The sequence below is a fragment of the Zootoca vivipara genome, chromosome 13, assembly GCF_965207765.1.
Source record: "Zootoca vivipara chromosome 13, rZooViv2.hap1.1, whole genome shotgun sequence".
Taxonomy (NCBI): Eukaryota; Metazoa; Chordata; class Lepidosauria; order Squamata; family Lacertidae; genus Zootoca; species Zootoca vivipara.
The window spans coordinates 5,448,480-5,467,073 of NC_142596.1; the positions used below are offsets into that span (position 1 = coordinate 5,448,480).

The 18,594-nt window shown below is 41.2% G+C and overlaps 1 protein-coding gene across 14 annotated transcripts in view; it reads right to left on the reverse strand.

Moving 5' to 3' along the window:
- HERC1 (HECT and RLD domain containing E3 ubiquitin protein ligase family member 1) overlaps positions 1–18,594 on the reverse strand; it is a 112,163-nt gene that overhangs the window by 85,791 nt on the left and 7,778 nt on the right. For all 14 annotated transcript variants that reach the window (XM_035130896.3, XM_088656664.1, XM_035130891.3 and 11 more), the window contains exons 2-11: positions 10,048–11,003; positions 7,917–8,012; positions 6,913–7,107; positions 6,371–6,682; positions 5,225–5,321; positions 3,491–3,634; positions 2,563–2,690; positions 1,579–1,723; positions 1,300–1,471; positions 923–1,057 (exon numbers count right to left, since the gene is read on the reverse strand). In XM_035130896.3, coding sequence (XP_034986787.1) covers positions 923–1,057; positions 1,300–1,471; positions 1,579–1,723; positions 2,563–2,690; positions 3,491–3,634; positions 5,225–5,321; positions 6,371–6,682; positions 6,913–7,107; positions 7,917–8,012; positions 10,048–10,977 — 2,354 coding nt within the window. In that variant the 5' untranslated portion in view covers positions 10,978–11,003. The remainder of the gene's footprint in view (positions 1–922; positions 1,058–1,299; positions 1,472–1,578; positions 1,724–2,562; positions 2,691–3,490; positions 3,635–5,224; positions 5,322–6,370; positions 6,683–6,912; positions 7,108–7,916; positions 8,013–10,047; positions 11,004–18,594) is intronic.

Consider the following 18,594-nt stretch of genomic DNA (forward strand, 5'->3'; position numbering starts at 1 on the left):
TTTTAAGAGGAGAGACACTTTACAGGTGAAGAAGTTTCTAAGACTTTGCACAGAGAGCTGATCAAATGTTGTTAGTTTTTCCTCTTTCCCAGAAATAGGCTGACTCACTGGTCCTTCCATGAAGCCTGACGTAAAGAGCTACAGTAAAATAGAAAGAACCCTTCCAATTGCCATTGGCAACGAACACCATATTCCAAGTGAAAGAAAGATCCTGCTGGGTCCACACAGGCCGCATGCATTTGATGGCAAATCCCACCAAATGGGAGGTTTCAACTGCAGAGCTGCTTCCAGAGGTAACCAGTATATCATGATGTCTGAAATAAGGATGCATAGCTGTCAAGTTCTCCCTTTTTTAAAGCTATGTAAGGATGGCATTATGCAGAAGCATTGGCTAGCTTCACAGTTTTTCCCGCTGATGTCTGCTCTTGTGATTTGATGACCTGCATAAGGCAGGGGAGAGTTGGGCTGGCAGTGAACAGGGGTGCAGGAATCAAGAGAAGCACTGACTGCCTTCATGGTATTTCCCACATTGTGATTTTTGCATAGCGCGCGCGCACACACACACACACGGACACACACATATAATCTGTGATATATTGTCACGTCAAAAATTATGAAACTGATATAACTATATTGACTTCAAACCAGTTTTGAACAATATATTGCCCAGCCCTAACACACATCTTGATTTGCAATATATTGCCAGGTCAAAAATTATGAAACCAATATCATGATATGGACTTCAAACCAGTTTTGGATGATATATAGACATATATTGCCCAGCCCTAGTACTGTTGCACAAATTTGAACTCTCATTCTGGAAATGCAAGCCAAGACTTTCCATGCATGAATATGCCCTTAATAATAATAAATTAATTAATTAATATCAAGAGAACAGCATATATGCCATGTAAACAAATACCTTGAGGATGGGAAAGGAAGAGGAGGAATCTCACTGTTGATTTTGTCACAATACTGCTCAAGGAAAGAACGGAGGTGGGAGAAAGTACTTTCTTCAAGATCCACACAGTAAGGTCTGTGCCAGGCAACAACTTGTCTGCAAATAAAATAAAAGATGACCATGGATCAAAAATTAAACATCAATCAAAATAAATAATGACTCATTAAAAACAGAACAAGGTCTTCTTGCCAAGAATATATAAGTGTGCTTCAAAGGCACCCTCACATGATGGAGCCAAGAGCTTCAAAGGCACCCTCACATGATGGAGCCAAGAGCCATTCCATTAGGTATGCATAAACGCTAAATGATTTGGTTATTATCATTATATAATTACTTACCTGTCTCTGGGGAGGGCTGTCCAGGCAAGACTATGGGATGTTCCAGCTGAAATCTGCTGAATTGCTACTCCATCTAAGCCACTCACTTTCTTTGGTTTTGTAATGGGACCTGTGGAGTTCCCTTGGCCACACTGTCCCATGGAATTGTTACCCCAAGCATAAACTTCATTATCTAAACAAAAAACAAGTAATAGTAATAATAACAGTTTTGAACACACTTGAAAACCAATGTGTATTTGCCACAATAAGCTTTAGTATTACATAAGCATTCTAGTTTACCATGAGAAAGTGCCAAACAGTGGCTGTCTCCAATTGAAATATCCACTATCCGTGTTGCAGCCAGCTCTTCAATCAGTTTAGGCCTGAGCGCTGTAGCTTCTGAAGACCCACATCCTAGACATGCACCACAGCCCCAAGCGTACACCTGGATCAAAATATACAGAATTTAATACACAAAATATCATTGTTATTAGTCCAAAAGCCCCATCTGCAATCCGGTTAGGATTGTCACACTGTTAAAGAAATCTTGGTCACTAACTGATGATGAGTCAATTAAATTTGCAAACAGGAAAACACAATTACTCTGAAGTTGATTATATCCTTTGTGTTTAGATGAAGCATATGAGTCATAGCAGGCATCATCTTGGAAGAGCTTTCTGCCCAATGTGAAAGACAGCAGGGAAAGCCTCTTTAAAGGTGATACATCTTTAGTGGTACATCTATGAAAAATATTTTAAGAAATAAATTCACTTGCCAACTAAAGACAATCTACCACACCCTAGGCCACCCCAAGCCTCTATCACCACCCAATGAAATATAATAAGTGAATAGAAAGAGAACCCACACAAATGATGCTTACATAAAACCCCACACATTCACTAAGTAGAAAAAATAGAAGTCTTGCCACCCCACCCCACGTACCATCCCTACCCTCCACCTCATTCCCCCTTTCTTCCCAACCTAATACTGCATCCAACACTAATGTCTCACAACAAAGGTAACTGATCTGTAGAACACACAACTTGAAAAAAGATACAATGCATGTATTTTTGTAAACTAAAAAATCTTTAATAAAAGTATTTTTTAAAAAAGAAATAAATTCACTTAAAAGGTGAATTGCAAGGTTTTAAAACTGCATAGTTGTTTCAGCAATTAAAAGTTGCAGTCCTGCACCAAACCATATATGGTGATCAAATTTAAATGGATTTTCCATCCCCATTTCACACCAATGGAGTGAAATTGGCACCGCTGCTTGCATCTTACCTGCCCCGTTGAGGTTAGAGCAAGTGAAGATTGACTTCCTGCACAAACTTTCCGAATGAACATTCCCTGTAGGGCTTCTATAACTTTAGGTTTGTACACTCTGTTGGTGTCACCGTGACCAAGTTTGCCTGTTGGGATCATACACAAGAGATCAATAATGTTTATGTTGCCTCCTGCACCTCTTGGGCCATGCAATGACCACAAATCTAACATAATCTGCAGTTTAAAATTGGAAATATTTAAAGTGAACTGCATACAAAATTTATCATCACAGCAACAATTTAACAAAGAAACTTCTCCAAATACATATAAGGACATGAATTATTACCACATACTAGTTTACTGATTTAGGGCACAATCCATAAACTCAAAGAGACCACACAAACTTCTACCATCATCCACAGCTCCATAAACCATGGCTTATGAAGTTGCAGCAGCATGTTCCTCCCGCACCCAGGCTTATATTAAGCCATATTACATTTGAATGTAGGAATGCAAGATTCTGGCTTCATCAAGTAAGAGTTGCCTCTAATGGTCAAACCAGGAAACTATGGCTTGAACTGAGATAACAAACCAGGATAACCAGCCAGGATATTAGCTGAAACTGCCAGAGTCCCCCAGTTTAGACACAAATAGGCCTAGCACAAGCTGGTGTGTGAAGATAGGAAAGGAAGAGTAGGGTGAGAAAGGAGCATGTGACTACAGCAAATGGTCACCACTTTGTCAACCATGGTTTTTGAAACCATGGGCGACCATGCAAATGCAGCCATTAGCTTTTTCTGTACTTGAATATGGGCAGAAAGGCAGAACAAGACAGAACATGGAAGGGGAGGTTTTATGAACCTTCTGCCCCCACCATGCCCTTAACAGATGATGTTCTGTACAATCTCAAGCACAACCTAGGAGAAATTGCATGGAAAAACATTACCATTATCTCCTCCTCCAAATGACCAAACCGTTCGCCCATCTTTGGATAAAGCTATGGTGTGCGAGCTGCCACAAGAAACCTCTCCAACGTTGCTAATATCTTTTACTAAAGTTGGAATGTTACGGCTGTTGCTGTCTCCATGACCTTGGAAAGAAAGAGAAAAGAAACATTAATTCTGCATTAAAGAAAATAATTATTTCTGTCAACATGAAAACTTGGGTTATGTAGTAAAGAAAATAAATGTCTCACCAAAGATGAATACATTACACTTATTATCATCAGCATCAGCATCTCTTACCCACCCTTCACCAGAAGATCCACAACATGTCACAGTAGTAGCAGTAGTAGTAGTAATTATTATTATTATTATTATTATTATTATTATTATTATTATTATTTAGTATTTATACCCCGCCCATTTGGGCAGCTTCCAACAGAACATTAAAATACAACAATCTATTAAACATTAAAAGCTTCCCTAAACAGGGCTGCCTTCAGATGTGTCTTAAAAGTCTGGTAGCTGTTTTTCTCTTTGACATCTGGTGGGAGGGCGTTCCACAGGGCGGGTGCCACTACTGAGAAGGCCCTCTGCCTGGTTCCCTGTAACTTGGCTTTTCGCAGTGAGGGAACCACCAGAAGGCCCTCGGCACTGGACCTCAGTGTCCGGGCAGAACACTGAGCATATAAAAGCAGAATTAAAACTGTTTAGAACTGTTTTAGTGAACACTTTGAGCCAGTATACATGTATCACACTTGGTTACTCCTTAACCATAGTTTTTTTTTTAAAAAAAAAAAGAACTGGAAGCCATTTTGGGAAGAAGATAACAACTCCTATCACTAAGGGAAAAAATTATACTCTGAAAATGAATTGCCTGGTACAGAGAAAATAGGGACAGTGATTGAAATATAAAGAAGAAAGAATTAATTTATTGGAGGTTTCAAAAGTTGATAAGTCTTTTCAAAACAAAGATATTTTGAGTCAAGTTAACAAAAACAGGAATCTTTTGCCTTTTAAAATTATGCAGTTAAGAAAGAATGGAGTGGCAGTGAAAGGAGAGGTGAGAGAAAGAACATCTGAAATGTATTATTCAGATTTCAACACTTCAAGTGTTCCTTTGAAAGAACAGATAACAGTGGTTTGAGATGAAATCCTATTCCAACATACTGAAGCAAAGAAAGAAGAATATTTGGACACCCAAGAAACGGTTTTAACAATTTTTTATTATTATTATTATTATTATTATTATTATTATTATTATTATTATTTATTAAATGTGTATACCACCCTATACTGGCCTATCAATGATCAACAAAAAATAAAAACCCTAGACTTATGAGTAAAGATACATGAAACATGCATGATAAATAGTATACCATTAAATCAAAGTGTGTCTTGCTACTATTTAGCTCTGACCAATTAGTTGGTTAAAAGTTTATAGTAAGGTTTATTTTGTACAGGCAGTGACCATTTTGCATAGGGGTTCCGTTCCCAGCCCCCGTGCATGTCGACAGAGTGCATATAAGCGTGCCCCACCCTGTTTCACCCTCATTTTGCCGCCTTCCAGGTCCAAAAGGGCCCAAGTGATTGTGCATCAAATGAACGTGCCTAAAATGGTTGCCGCCTGTACTCTCTTACATAAATCCCAGTACCTTTCTTTAGATGTTAGATTTTATTTCAATAAAATATTAATTATATTCCTAAAATCACTGGGCAAGTCAAACTGTTTCCATTACCTAGTCTACCAAAGTCTCCTTCTCCCCATGTATACAATTCACCATCTTCTGTGACAGCAGCACTGTGCCGGTATCCAGCTGACACACATACCACGACCTGCATTGCATGCAAAGGAGAGAGAGAGTTAAAACTAAACTGTTGGCAGGAAATGCTGCTATCAACACAGGAGACAAAATGAGACTTTCCTCATTCCTCTCCCCTTCCCTGTGAGCTCCACAAGGTCTTGTAACTGCCACTAATCACAAAGCCTCAAATTTCAGCTGAAGTCAGTCCAAATTCAGAAAAAACACCCAAATGCCAAACCAAACATGAAAGTCCCTACACATCCTTCTGTATGGCTGCACTCCAAGCAGCAGGTGTCTTGGGCTTGCCACAAGCATCAATCCACTCAAGGTGAACACCCCCATGCCAGAGTCAAACTCTCACAGCCATGACTGGCACCATCACTTTACGTGCCTCGCCTGACTCAAGTGGCAAGTCCAATACCAACATTACACCATTGTCAGCTGGAAGCATTTTTCGCCAGCCTTCACACAAAGTGAATAACCTACTGTTACAGGTAGGTAGCGTGTTGGTCTGACATAGTCGAAACAAAATAAAAAAAACAGGTTTGCCACACCTATCAGTCAATCACCCATTCATACCACCCTTCTGAGTAATACCCCTCCCCACCCTCTCACTATATATGGTATAAGGGTCTGGTGACTTCTGTTTCAGTGTATCTGAAGAAGTGTGCATGCACATGAAAGCTCATACCAATGACAAACTTAGTTGGTCTCTAAGGTGTTACTGGAAGGAAATTTTATTTAAATAAATAAATTAGTATGACTGCAGCTTTCTAGACAGCACCAAAAGCTCGAATCATGCTTAAAGGCCAGTTGGGTTAGGGTAGTCATTTCTTAACACCTAAAGAGGATGTGGAAGGTGCCTCCTAAGCCAGCTCCCAGCTCAATCTTGATTTTGGAAAACATTCTGCCTCCCTGTGGATTGAAAGGAGGGAACTCCACTGTTTCCACCCCATGGTCCACAGCAATAAGGGACAAAGGCAAAAATGGATAACAAGAAACCTTAAAACACATGAAGTCTCCAAAGCAACACTATGAAAGAAAGAAAGTGCCATTCAGTTCCTTTGTATATAAGCATACCTTTCCTTGCAAAGGGCCCTGGATAAGTTTTGGATATTTCTGCGTTGAGCTATTTCCATGGCCCAATTTCCCATAGTCACCATCACCCCAGCTGAAGACTTCTCCTTCTGTTGTGAATGCTAATGTGTGGCCATCAGAACCTTTAGATGATGACACCTTTTTGATAGATCTGTGAGGCTCAAAAGTCAGCTTCTTCAGTGTAGATTGATTGTTGGAATCGCCCAGTCCTAACCTGCCATAACTGCCTTTGCCACAAGCTCGAACAGAGCCATCTGTAGATATTACAAATGTACAGTACTGGCCAGCTTCAATCTATTGTGGGAAGAAAATTAGAGAACATTAAAAATAATTTATTTAGAACTGCCTATCAAGGGTTATTTCAATTTTTAGAACAAGGGATCCATATATAGCTCAGGAACCACAAACTTGTAGCATGCATTTTTTCAAGTTTGGCAGTGAAAGTTTTTCAACAGTGAAAGCTTCATCTCTTCTTTTTCACTACACCGATAACACACATACAAACAAAAACCCCAGTCACTCACTGTCTGAGCATCAGAAAAACTTGGAGCCAACTTGGGCTGAAGAATTTTCTCTTGTGTTCCTTCCACAAGTTGGTGGCTGCTGTTACTGCCCCAAACATACACTTCACAGGTCTCAGAAACAACAGGAGCATCACCCGTCTGAATGCTGTCTGGACTGGCGCATGTCCTAGAGTAGTCTGAAGCCATGCGACAAACCTAGCAAAATAGAAATACATTTCAGGAGACAGAAGGAATGCTGTGCTCAACTATCATGTTATCACTTTATTTCAAGCACCAAGTCTAGATTCAAATAGGACTAAATGTCCAATCTGTAAATTACATACAGTATTCTGAAGACTAGCAGCTAGGAATCACAAGTTGGGTGAGCGCCACTGCCCTCAGGTCCTGCTTGCAGGCTTCCCAGAGGCATCTGGTTGGCCATTATGAAAACAGGACACAGGACACTGGGCTGATCCAGCAGCCAGGCTCTTGTGTTCTTGATCACAAAACTAAATATGATGGTCCAGGATGGGAAATTAAGATAATACAACACTTGGACTAGGTGGCACTTGGGGTTCCTTTTCACTCTATAATTCCATGATCTGCTGCTTAGCTTTCCACTTCATGCTTCCCTTTTGTAAAACGGGAGTCACATATTATACTCTGTTGCTTCCTCATAGCCCCTCAGCATGAGCCAAGAGCACCTTCCTGACAAAATCAAACAGCACAGGCACATCAACAGCTGTTCTCTGAGACTGCCCTCATCTCTGAAATAACTTTGGGTATATCTTTTTTATTCTGCTACTCTTTTACTAAACTCATAAATGCTTTGAGCCTTGGATAGAGGCGGGACAGAAATTCAGGTGAACAGCAAGACAAAATATAGGGTAAAAATCCATGGAAGCACTGGGACAACATCAGTGTGACTATTTTCATACTTCCAAAGGAGTGAGAAATACACAACCTGAAAAATGCAGATTTAAAGAAACTACAGTACTCTTTAATTAATGGTTAGATAGACACACCTCCTCAAAGAGGCACAAAGCTGCCTCGTAAAGAGAGCATAAACCTTCAGATGTTCTTGTTGGCTCCCTCCATTGACTTCGATCAGCAGATGAGCCCTGCAAAGTAAAACATCAAAGAGGAAATAATGTCACTACACACAGTTATTTTATCCTCTATGAAAAGATTAGACAATTTCCCTAAATAAAACCAAAAAGTACATGGTTTCCTTCAAAACAACTACTTTTTTGGTACTTTCTCAAGTGTTCAAATAAGCATATGCACATTCCTGCCACCATCCTTAAGACAGATTATAAAATCCCCACATTACAGAGAAAGGTGAAGGCAAACACACAATGTGGCATGGGCTAAAGCTACCCAGAAGCTTCTGGCTCAGAGAACCCTTCTCACAGTTCAGACTCTTAACTATCACAAATACACCAAGCTTCTCAAAAGGAGCAGTTTAGAAGCATACCTACTAGTAAAATAAAGGCAAAGAACAAAAACACCCCACGATAGATGTTTAATTCATGTTTTTGAAAAATGAAAAACAAGCCAGTTACTAATAAAATTATTTTCCCCTGCTTCACAAATTTTGCATACTTTAAAACCACTGGGGGGGGGGTTGTATAAGGTTACACATCCCCCTCCAATTGTTGAATACGTTTATCCATGCACTGAGCTGAAATTCACAAAGAAAAGTGAGCCATTTGACAAACATTTCAAAACAAAGGGACATGTCAGGGTTGAAATTGTGCACATATGAGGAAGGGGGAAAAGGATTGCAACCACTCGCTCAAGCCACTGAATGCTTCTGTTTAAGTCTGCCTAACATCTTCATATTGGGAGTGAAAACTGGGCCTACATATGGAAGTGCCCTTTGAGTGTGATCTTATTCCCTATTCCCAACCAGTACAGTGGTACCTCTGGATACATACCTGATCTGTTCCGGGGTGCCATTCGCACTCTGAAAAGTACGTATCCAGAGCGGCGATAGAGCGTGTGCGCAAAGCGCCGATAGAGCGCTTCTGCGCACGCACGAAGCGCGCAGAACACTTCTTCGAATGTGTGCGTGGCGGAACCCGGAAGTAAACACTTCCGGGTCCGCAGAGTACACATCCCAAAAGTACGCAACCCACAGCGTACGCAACCCAAGGTATGACTGTATCTCACAGAAAATATAAAGCCACAATTGATTCCCCATCTCCCCAAGCAATGAAACTACACAGTATGTGGGTAACCATTATTATTTCATAGTTTAAGGATAAGCCTTTGATTTGCAGCCCTACTACCAACATTTTTAATTTAGTCACAATTTTGTCGGATCTTTAAAATAGTACCGTGAATTTTAAAGGTTTGAATTAACAGGTGTAATTTTCAGAGCAGAATGGAGCAGACAATTAAATTTTAATTTGCTTCCTCTAAATAAGCAGAACTGGTAGGCAGAATTACAGAAAAAGAAATCTCAAGCAAGTATTTTTTTAAAATACCAAAAACTTAAAATCCTTTATTATTGAATTACTGGATTTTCCCAGCTAGCTTTATTTGAAATGAATAATTACAACTAAGCTGTGTTACAAGTTGCTCTTGACATTGTCTATCATTTCTGTTTAATAACAGTGACTGAAGTTAAAGCTTATACAAATATTCAAGTATGTTGTTAAAGACAAATCAATCCCAGTTCAGATATTCCTGATACTGTCATGCCACTCTGGCCTCATGCAGACTTCCTTTTGCGCTGTGCTTCCCTGACACAGGTTCGTGCTTTAAAGTGCCATGTCAGAGCACTTTTTTTTCATCCTGCCGCTTTCCCTGGGAAAAATCATGTTACCACCGAATCAAAATAAATGGCAATGTATGAAAAAACCTGACTGCCATTGGCTCCAATTTAGCACTAAAACGTGGGTCTTTCCAGGGAAAACACTGGAACAGTGGGGAAAACACGTTCGCACACAGAGCTTTAATGCCTGGACCTGGGCTTAGAAACATGACATAAAATGCAGTCTGGATGAGCCTCAAGTATAACTCATGCCAATCCATGCACACAGGGACTCCAAAACTTCTATAAATCTAAATGATGCAGTGAATCTGTTAATGGGAGTAAGAGCCATGAATTAAGAAAATCAATTTGAAGTATACATTCTGCATACATACCAATGACCGCCTCATTTGCATCAATATGTTCATGAAACAATCAAAACTGATCATCCCCTCCTGGGTATGCAGCATTTTGTTCTTCTCCATTGTGTTGACCACTGCTGATGCACTTAGTGCCATTTCAATCCATTCCAGGAGATACCGAAGTGACCCACGCTGAGCAGCCAAGCCAAGCAGCAACTCAGAAGCTAACCTCCGTCCAAGAGTATCTGCTCCAGAGTTGGGAATCGTTACTCCTTTAAGAAATGTTGTTACCTGAGACAGGCAGTCCAGACCCATTGGTGGGATTTTACTTTCATTAGCTAGAGATAAAGGTGGCAAAGAGCTCACAACCTCTATCGCAGTGTGGATAACATCATTGCAAAGGCTAATCCCAGGTCCTGAAGCAGGCATCATCCAGCTTTGCCGTAACAGTGCAAATAACAGGCTCAGTCCAGTCCGTACCCCCATTTCTATTAGCGCATCTGTACTTGACCTTGGCCGCTCACTAACGGAATGGATGTCTGTTGACCCAGAACTGCTTTCTGGAGAATGCTGCTGCTGTTTCACCTTGCCTTTATCATGGTATTTATTAGAAAGTGCATAAAAGATGCGTTGTAACACAAGCAAACGTTTGCGTAATGCTCCAGCAAATGGAGAATCTGAGCACACCATCTTAGCCAGAGCCAGCTGGCTGCTAAGAAGTGCATCCAAGTAGTGGTCCTGTTCATCACTTGATAAGGACTCCCGTTCAAAATCTGGTAGCTGAGGTCCTTTGAGACAGAGAACCTGCTGAGGCAATGGTACTACTTCTTTATTACTGACTAATTTAGCATATAAGATGGAGACTCCTTCCCTTGTAGCAATAGATTCACTATCTTCTGTGATCCAAGAGCTATTTAGATGTTCAAGCCATTTCAGCTTCACTGGTGGAACCATGGCTGCCATGTTGGTTTATTCACCTGCCATTAGTCCTACAAATAAAAGAGAAGAGATTTATTAAACAAACAATTGCCTAGTTGTACAAAAATCCAGTTTTTAAAGATCAACACTGGACACAGGTCCATAAATTATCTGCTTAATGCTTATTTAAAGTTGAGGAGAAAAGGGTGTATGTTACATGCCACTGTTCTCCCTGAATTAAGGATTGTTGATATCTGAAGCTGAGCATAAGTTCATCCATGATTTTAGGGAAATCTGCTGTGATAATATGTCAAGCATTACCCAAAGCTTCTTCCATAAACACTCACAGTTTTGTTCCTCAAAAACCTACCAGTAATGCCATCAAAAGAATGGGTCAAGATACACATTCACAAGAGGTTTTTAAGGACTATAGTTGTTAAGTATAGCAAGCAATGTTGTCAGAATTGATAGCAATAAAGAGCACCTTCTAGTTGTAATAACCTCCAGCTACAGGGATAACCACATGGATAGAGCTCTTCCCAAAATAAGATTAAACAACGCTTACAATCATGAAGGCATACCACCGCAGCAAAAAGAAATAAGAACAGGCTTGCTGGATGAAATCACATACTGGCGTCCTGCTTCTAGTGATGGCTGGACAGATTTATCCAGGAAGCTAACAAGAAGGGTGTGGAGGCAACAACCCTCCTCAACAGGCTGTCTCCAGGTTCTGGTAGTTCAGAGGAACAATGCTTCTGAAGGCAGCAATTTCCTTGTTACTATGACTAGTAGCCACACATAGATCTATTCTCTACTGTACATTACTTTCAATGGGAAAGTTCGCTTCAGGTTAAGTACGCTTCAGGTTAAGTACAGACTTCCAGAACCAATTGTGTACTTAAACCGAGGTACCACTGTATTCATTTCCCTACTCCTTTAAGTTTACCATTAATCAGAACCAACAGGAAAACCTGAACCCGTGAAATGAAAACTGATAGTCAAGCAACTTTTGATTATCACTTTCCTACAACTGGCAGTCCCATGGCTGTCAAGCAAAGAAGCAATGACCAAGAGTGGACTAACAGGTACCAAGTCTCCCACTTTGTCTCCCTTGGTGCTCCTGATGCCTAGAACTCCCACCGGAGTTCTACTTGATGCAACTTCTTCCACGTCCCTCCTCAAAAGCACCCTTCTTTTGTGGCTTCTCTGGCTCAACTCTTAATCCTCAAAACCCTCCACCAAGTACCCGCAACTGCATTTGCCTCTCTCAATCCCATTGCATATTCCCCCTTTCCTCTCAGTTGTCTCCTCCACTGACAAATCCAGATTCTAAGAGACTCAAGGGATCCACTACCTGTTTTTTTGCTTTTGCTACCCTGCAATGGTGCTATAAAAATAATAAATTATAGCAACAACCATTATTACTTTAGCTCTATTTTGATTTCCTTCAGCTAACCATAATATTACAGCAGTAGTTAACGCAATATACACTGAAGGTACTAGCTCTATTTTTATATTATTTTTGTCATGATAGCTTACCATAACAGAATTAAACAAAAGAGTTGCTGGAGACTGATTACTTTTATTTGCCACCTGCTTGCACATGACCAGCGTATAAATAATAAAATAATAATTAGTAGTAGTAGTATTATCACTGAGCATCCCAATATGCATTTCAACTATCAGAGTGATTTTGCAGAGTAAGAAAAATAAGACATCAAAAGATTTAACTACTATATATGTCTGTATGCTGTTCTATGCACACACAAAATACCATAAAAGAAAAACATTACATAATACCTGGAAGCAATACCAGAGCAACTTATTTTACAGTCTCACAACATTAGCCTCCTTTTCCTGCTTTCTGTGTGTCCTGCATACCAACACTTGTCATGAGAAGCTTACTGCAGGATGAACAACAGTCACATACATTGCTATAGCAACACTGCGGTAAGAAATCTGCAATTCAGTCCTCAAACAGTTCAACCTGGACAAGCCTCATTACCTCATTTCTGTTTTGTGTAATGGAGAGTGGGGGTGACAGTGTATGGGAGACAAAATCAAAGAAGTCTAAAATTTCAGAAAACTGAAGGAAGATATTAGACCTGAAGAACTAGCCTTGTTCTGGTCAGCAGGTATTTGGACATGATACTAAGGCTGTCCTTTTTCTTTTATCTGTTTTGTAGGCTATCTAATTTGCATTGTAATATACAATGTTAAAAGATGTCGAATATCTCAGAGAACCATCTAGCCAGAGAATGCCAACTAGCAAATAAGTATTTGAAATAACTTCAGCAAACCAGGAGACTACAATCAAGTATTTGAGCTGTACCGTAATAGAAATTTCCTGCTGAATGACAGAAGTCATAAAAAGGCAAACAGACACACAAAAATTGGAAACGAATGATATAAACACAATCATCTCTAAATGCTGAAAAGCAGTCAAGCTGAACCACACCCAGCTGCCTAGAACCCTATCCAGAATGGCCAGGGAGATCACTATGTCACACAGTGGGGAAAATAGGAAGAATTATGACCACACTGTCGCCCTGAGTCTTTCCCACCTTCTCCAAGTACAATTCTCAGAAGTCCCAGTCAGTTCTGCCCATATGATACTACGGGTGATGGGCTCTGTAGTTCAAAACATGTGCAGGACATCCTTGCCATCTGGCACAGGAAGTTCCAAGGCCTGTGACCCCTTTGTTACATCTTATCTAACCAACTCATGGCCAGAAGTAGTTGAGAAAAATCACTGTAGTCGTACCTTGGAAGTCGAACGGAATCTGTTCCGGAAGTCCATTCGACAACCAAATCGTGGCTTCCGATTGGCTACAGGAAGCTCCTGCAGCCAATCAGAAGCTGCGGAAGCCTCGTTGGACGTTCGGGTTCTAAAAGAACATTCGCAAACCGTAACAATCACTTCCAGACTGGCGGCGTTCGGGAGCCAAAAGTCCGAGTTCCACAGCGTTCGACAACAAAGGTACAACTGTATTCTGAGCAGCAGGTGGTTGAGACTCAGACCACCAAAGTGCCAAGCCCCTACCCAATAGGATCACCTCCTACTGTGATGTGTCCAGCAGAGAACTAAATAAAGGGGGGGGGACTGTGCAACACTGCACCAGGATACCTGCAGCCTTACAACATATTGCACCTGGCTGTAGCAGAGGAAGAGGTAAGATGACAAGCAGGGTTAGAAACTGAGATATAAAAGATAGGAGCCAAATGGCACCTTCAACCTAGGTTATGGTCGCCACAACAATAGAAACATTTTTTAAAAAAACAGGATTACAAAGCAAATGAAGACAATATGGGGTATCTAGCTGAAGATGGAATAAATGCTGTGCAGAAAAAAACATTTTCTTTTAAAACACAGAATTTACTTTTTTCTTTTTGCAATCTGTGGTATTTGGAAGGTTGTAACCAGCCACAGCAAAACAGGTTATATAAATAGGACAGCAGGACTTAATTTAGGCATGTATAGGATAGTAACACCCAGTAAACTTCATGGCTGAGTTGAGATTTGAACCCTGGTTGCCCAGATCCTAGTCGTACAGACACACACTAACCACTACACCACACTGGCAATCCAGCCATGTGGGTGGGGTACAAATAATAAAATTATTTATTTGTTTTCTGGCCCTAAAATTGATCCCTAAGCATAATCGTCGCAGGAGCAATAAACGAGACAAGTGGGGGCCTCCTGCAGGTTGAATTTAGTTGAATTTACCATATTAAAACGTTCAACTGCATACCAGCAGGTGCTGTTAAAGGGTATTTATTTATTTTTTAAAGGAGAGTAGTTGAGAGGAATCATGGGAGTTGCAGCCTCTTGGAATCATGGGAGTTGTAGGTAAACGCCAGGAGCATCTCCCTATGTAATAGCTGCCTTACGCTTGAGGTAATGTACTTTGTTTATTCGACAGGATAGTTGTGTGTCTTCCCCTCCCCAGCCTACCGAGGGAGCCTTTGCTGTCTTTGAACCTCCAGCATCTTGTCAGGAAAGTGGCTCTCAGGACCACTAGGCTGTGTTGCAGCATCGGCATAAGAGGGGTTTTTTTTGCAGGGGGGGGGAGGGACTTTTTAAAAAAAATTACCATATTTCTTCCTTTTTATTTTCACTTGTTGCTGATGCTGCTCTTACCCAGCCCCGTCCCCCTCTGTGTTATCACTCCTGGCTGTGAGAAAGGGGTTGTTTCTTTCTCTCCCTAGCAAGAAAGGGTGTCCTTTGACAATTCAGCGCATAATTGTCGCACCCATTTTTTAAAGAAAAATCAGCATTGAAATGTGACAATTATGTGGTGAAATATGGTATTATTATTATTATTATTATTATTATTATTATTATTATTATTAGGGACCCAGGTGGCGCTGTGGGTTAAACCACAGAGTCTAGGGCTTGCTGATCAGAAGGTCAGCGGTTCGAATCCCTGTGACGGGGTGAGCTCCCGTTGCTCAGTCCCAGCTCCTGCCAACCCAGCAGTTCGAAAGCATGTCAAAATGCAAGTAGATAAATAGGAACCGCTACAGCGGGAAGGTAAACGACGTTTCCGTGTGCTGCTCTGGTTTGCCAGAAGCGGGTTTGTCATGCTGGCCACATGACCTGGAAGCTGTACGCCGGCTCCCTCGGCCAATAATGCAAGATGAGCACGCAACCCCAGAGTCGGTCACAACTGGACCTAATGGTCAGAGGTCCCTTTACCTTTACCTTATTATTATTATTATTATCATCATCATCATCTTTACTGAGGAGAACCTTTTTCTTTCAGTATGCAAAGTCATAGCTTCTGTGATTAGTGGAGCTGCCAGTGAGGGACATAGTCTCATTCTGTACATTCATGCCCACACAGGATCATAGACTTGTAGAGTTGGAAAGGCATAATGCGATTATTTCAAAGTTATATATCAATTTTATTTCTGTAAAGGAAAGCATTTCCCTGTAAATGGTACAAGAGCTCTCATGTAAATCTTTTAAAAAGTAGGATGTGTTGTAGGAGGGTGAACACCATGCACAAGTCCCATGGGTCCAGTAATATACAGAGAGGGGAACCGATGCCTTGACCTAACAGGAGCAATTTTCTGCTTGCCAGATACAGAGGAAGGGTAATCCCCACTTGACCTCAGACCTTCACCTGGATACACCTCACCTCTTTTGCATAGTCATCGCCTAAACCCTTTCACAACTTCCCCAGAATCATACATAACAATGCCTTAGCTCAGGAAGCCCCGAGCAGACAGCAATTGCACATTTTCGCACCAACCCCCCCTCCCAGGAAGGAGACTTACCGATTCTAAAATCTTCTTTAATTCTACCTGAATAAAACTATGTTGTTGTATAAACCTATCTGTTTGATTCTACTTTTAAAACAAGGGTTTCCTTCTATGTATTCTTCTACGTGTGGTTTCGCTAAACTTTGAGAATTTTGTTGTTGCTGAAATGTATACCTCCTTTCACTACTAGTTACTTTATTTCTGCAATACTCTGCGGGACTTTGAATGTACGCGTTCTCTCCCTCTAATATTGTTCCTATGTATTAATTGTTCTATGTATTACTTGTATCACATTCTGTCAGTCTCTTCGCATAGTGTAAATTTCCTTGAACAGCTCTATACTTCCTCCTGTCCTGACAAGTTCTCTTGTGACCCTCTACCACACTGCCATCTAGCCTGTCTTATAATAATGACACCAATACACAACTCAGTGAAGAAAAACAGGTTCATTCAATACAGGTGTCATCCTGTGAACAAATAAAACGTATGCAAAATCATTATCAGGACCATCACCCCAATTGTCCTGCTAAGGTCCCCACATCGGAAAAACCTATCAAACCTTTGTACTTTCCTGATTGCCCTCCACCCAACTGTCTCCCGCCTTTTTCTTGTAATTGAGTAACATTGGGAAGGAATATTATATAAAGTTGGAAGCTCCCTTTGTTCAGGGTTCTTCTCCCTCAGTCTTGCTGCGTGGGAGAGGACCGCTGTTGCAACAGCTTTTTATTTTGTCTTAGAATAAATCGTCTTGCTTTTTAGGAAGTCCTGGTGTGGTCTCTGTCATTTCGCTGTCAGTAAAAGCTCCTAATTTGTACCTCTTGCTGAGGTTCTTGGACTCCTCTTGGGTCAGAACCCTTATTTCTCTGGGTCTTCAAGGCCCCCCCAAATTCTGATTTCAGATGCTCAGCCGAACTTGCGGAAACACAGTTCTGGCACCTCTCAGGTAGGTGCCATTGGCATTCTAAGAAAATGAAGGAGGTATTCATCAGGAGTTCCGGCACCTATTTTTCTAGAAAAATAGCACTGGTGATGCTCCACCATTTCTTTTTTTTAAAATCCAGCATTATGATATCCTTTAAGAGACGTAGTGACCAGAATTGGACAGTATTCCATGTGCAGCTGCACCATAGGGTTGTATACCATTATGGTATACAACTCATCTCCAGAAAAGGCTAGGAAGATGCTCTGTCTCATGCTACAGACTTGGGTTCACAAAGCAGAAAACCCACATTCAGTAAATCTCACTAACTGTCACAAATGGGCAAGACTGGAACAAAGAACTAGACCTGAATGTGTTTCTTATCTATTTCAAGGGATAAGAATGTTTACTTGACCTCAAGAATGTTTATTCGACTTACACACCTCCCTCCACACCAAATACACCATCAGATACACAAAATCAAATTTCAAAATGGGATACACAGGAAGGGAACCCCCCCCCCAAAAATCCTCCTTTTTGTCATAATTCCCAGTGTGGTCTCCCCACCCCCATGCTCAACCTGCATTCCTATTAAAAAAAGATGAAGCAGAATCCAACCTTAATTCTTCCAAGCAAGCCAGCAAAAATATTATTATGAGACTAAATGAAAGGCAAAGCAAGAAAAGAGGCACTGCTCTACAGCTAGAGCCATTACACTTTTGAGAAGCAAGGTCACCGTTAAAAGGCCCTTAAATAATCGTCCAGCATAGGAATCAGCATCAGAAGCCCCACAAGTAAAACCACAACGTCTCACAAAAAGACTGAAGGGAAGGGATGAAAATTAGCCAGATCTCCCTTCCTGCTCCCCAACCTCAGCGATAGAGAATCCATTTGTTTACAAACCACAATGTGTGTCTATCTGCAAAGTTTGAGATTTTAGAGGAGGGGTGAAAATCAGCCAGATCTCCCTTTCTGCTCTTTACTACCACTGCCCACAAGAGAGGAGCAATCCATTTAACTCTTGAGAAACAGCTTCTTCACCGTTTGCTTACTTATGCAAATCACAACAATGAAAAGGTTCTGTCTTCCTCAGCACATCTTCTGCTCAGCCAGAGGTGGTCTTGGTACCAACTGGTTAATTTTGAACAATGATGACAAGGACCTTTCCAGCAAGCTTAAAGGTAAAGGTAAAGGGACCCCTGACTGTTAGGTCCAGTTGTGGACGACTCTAGGGTTGCGGCGCTCATCTCGCTTTGCTGGCCGAGGGAGCTGGCATACAGCTTCCGGGTCATGTGGCCAGCATGACTAAGCCACTTCTGGTGAACCAGAGCAGCCCACGGAAACGCTGTTTACCTTCCCATCGGAGCAGTACTTATTTATCTACCGGTACTTGCACTCCATGCTTTCAAACTGCTAGGTTGGCAGGAGGAGCCAAGCAGCGGGAGCTCACCCCATTGGGGGGATTCGAACCGCCT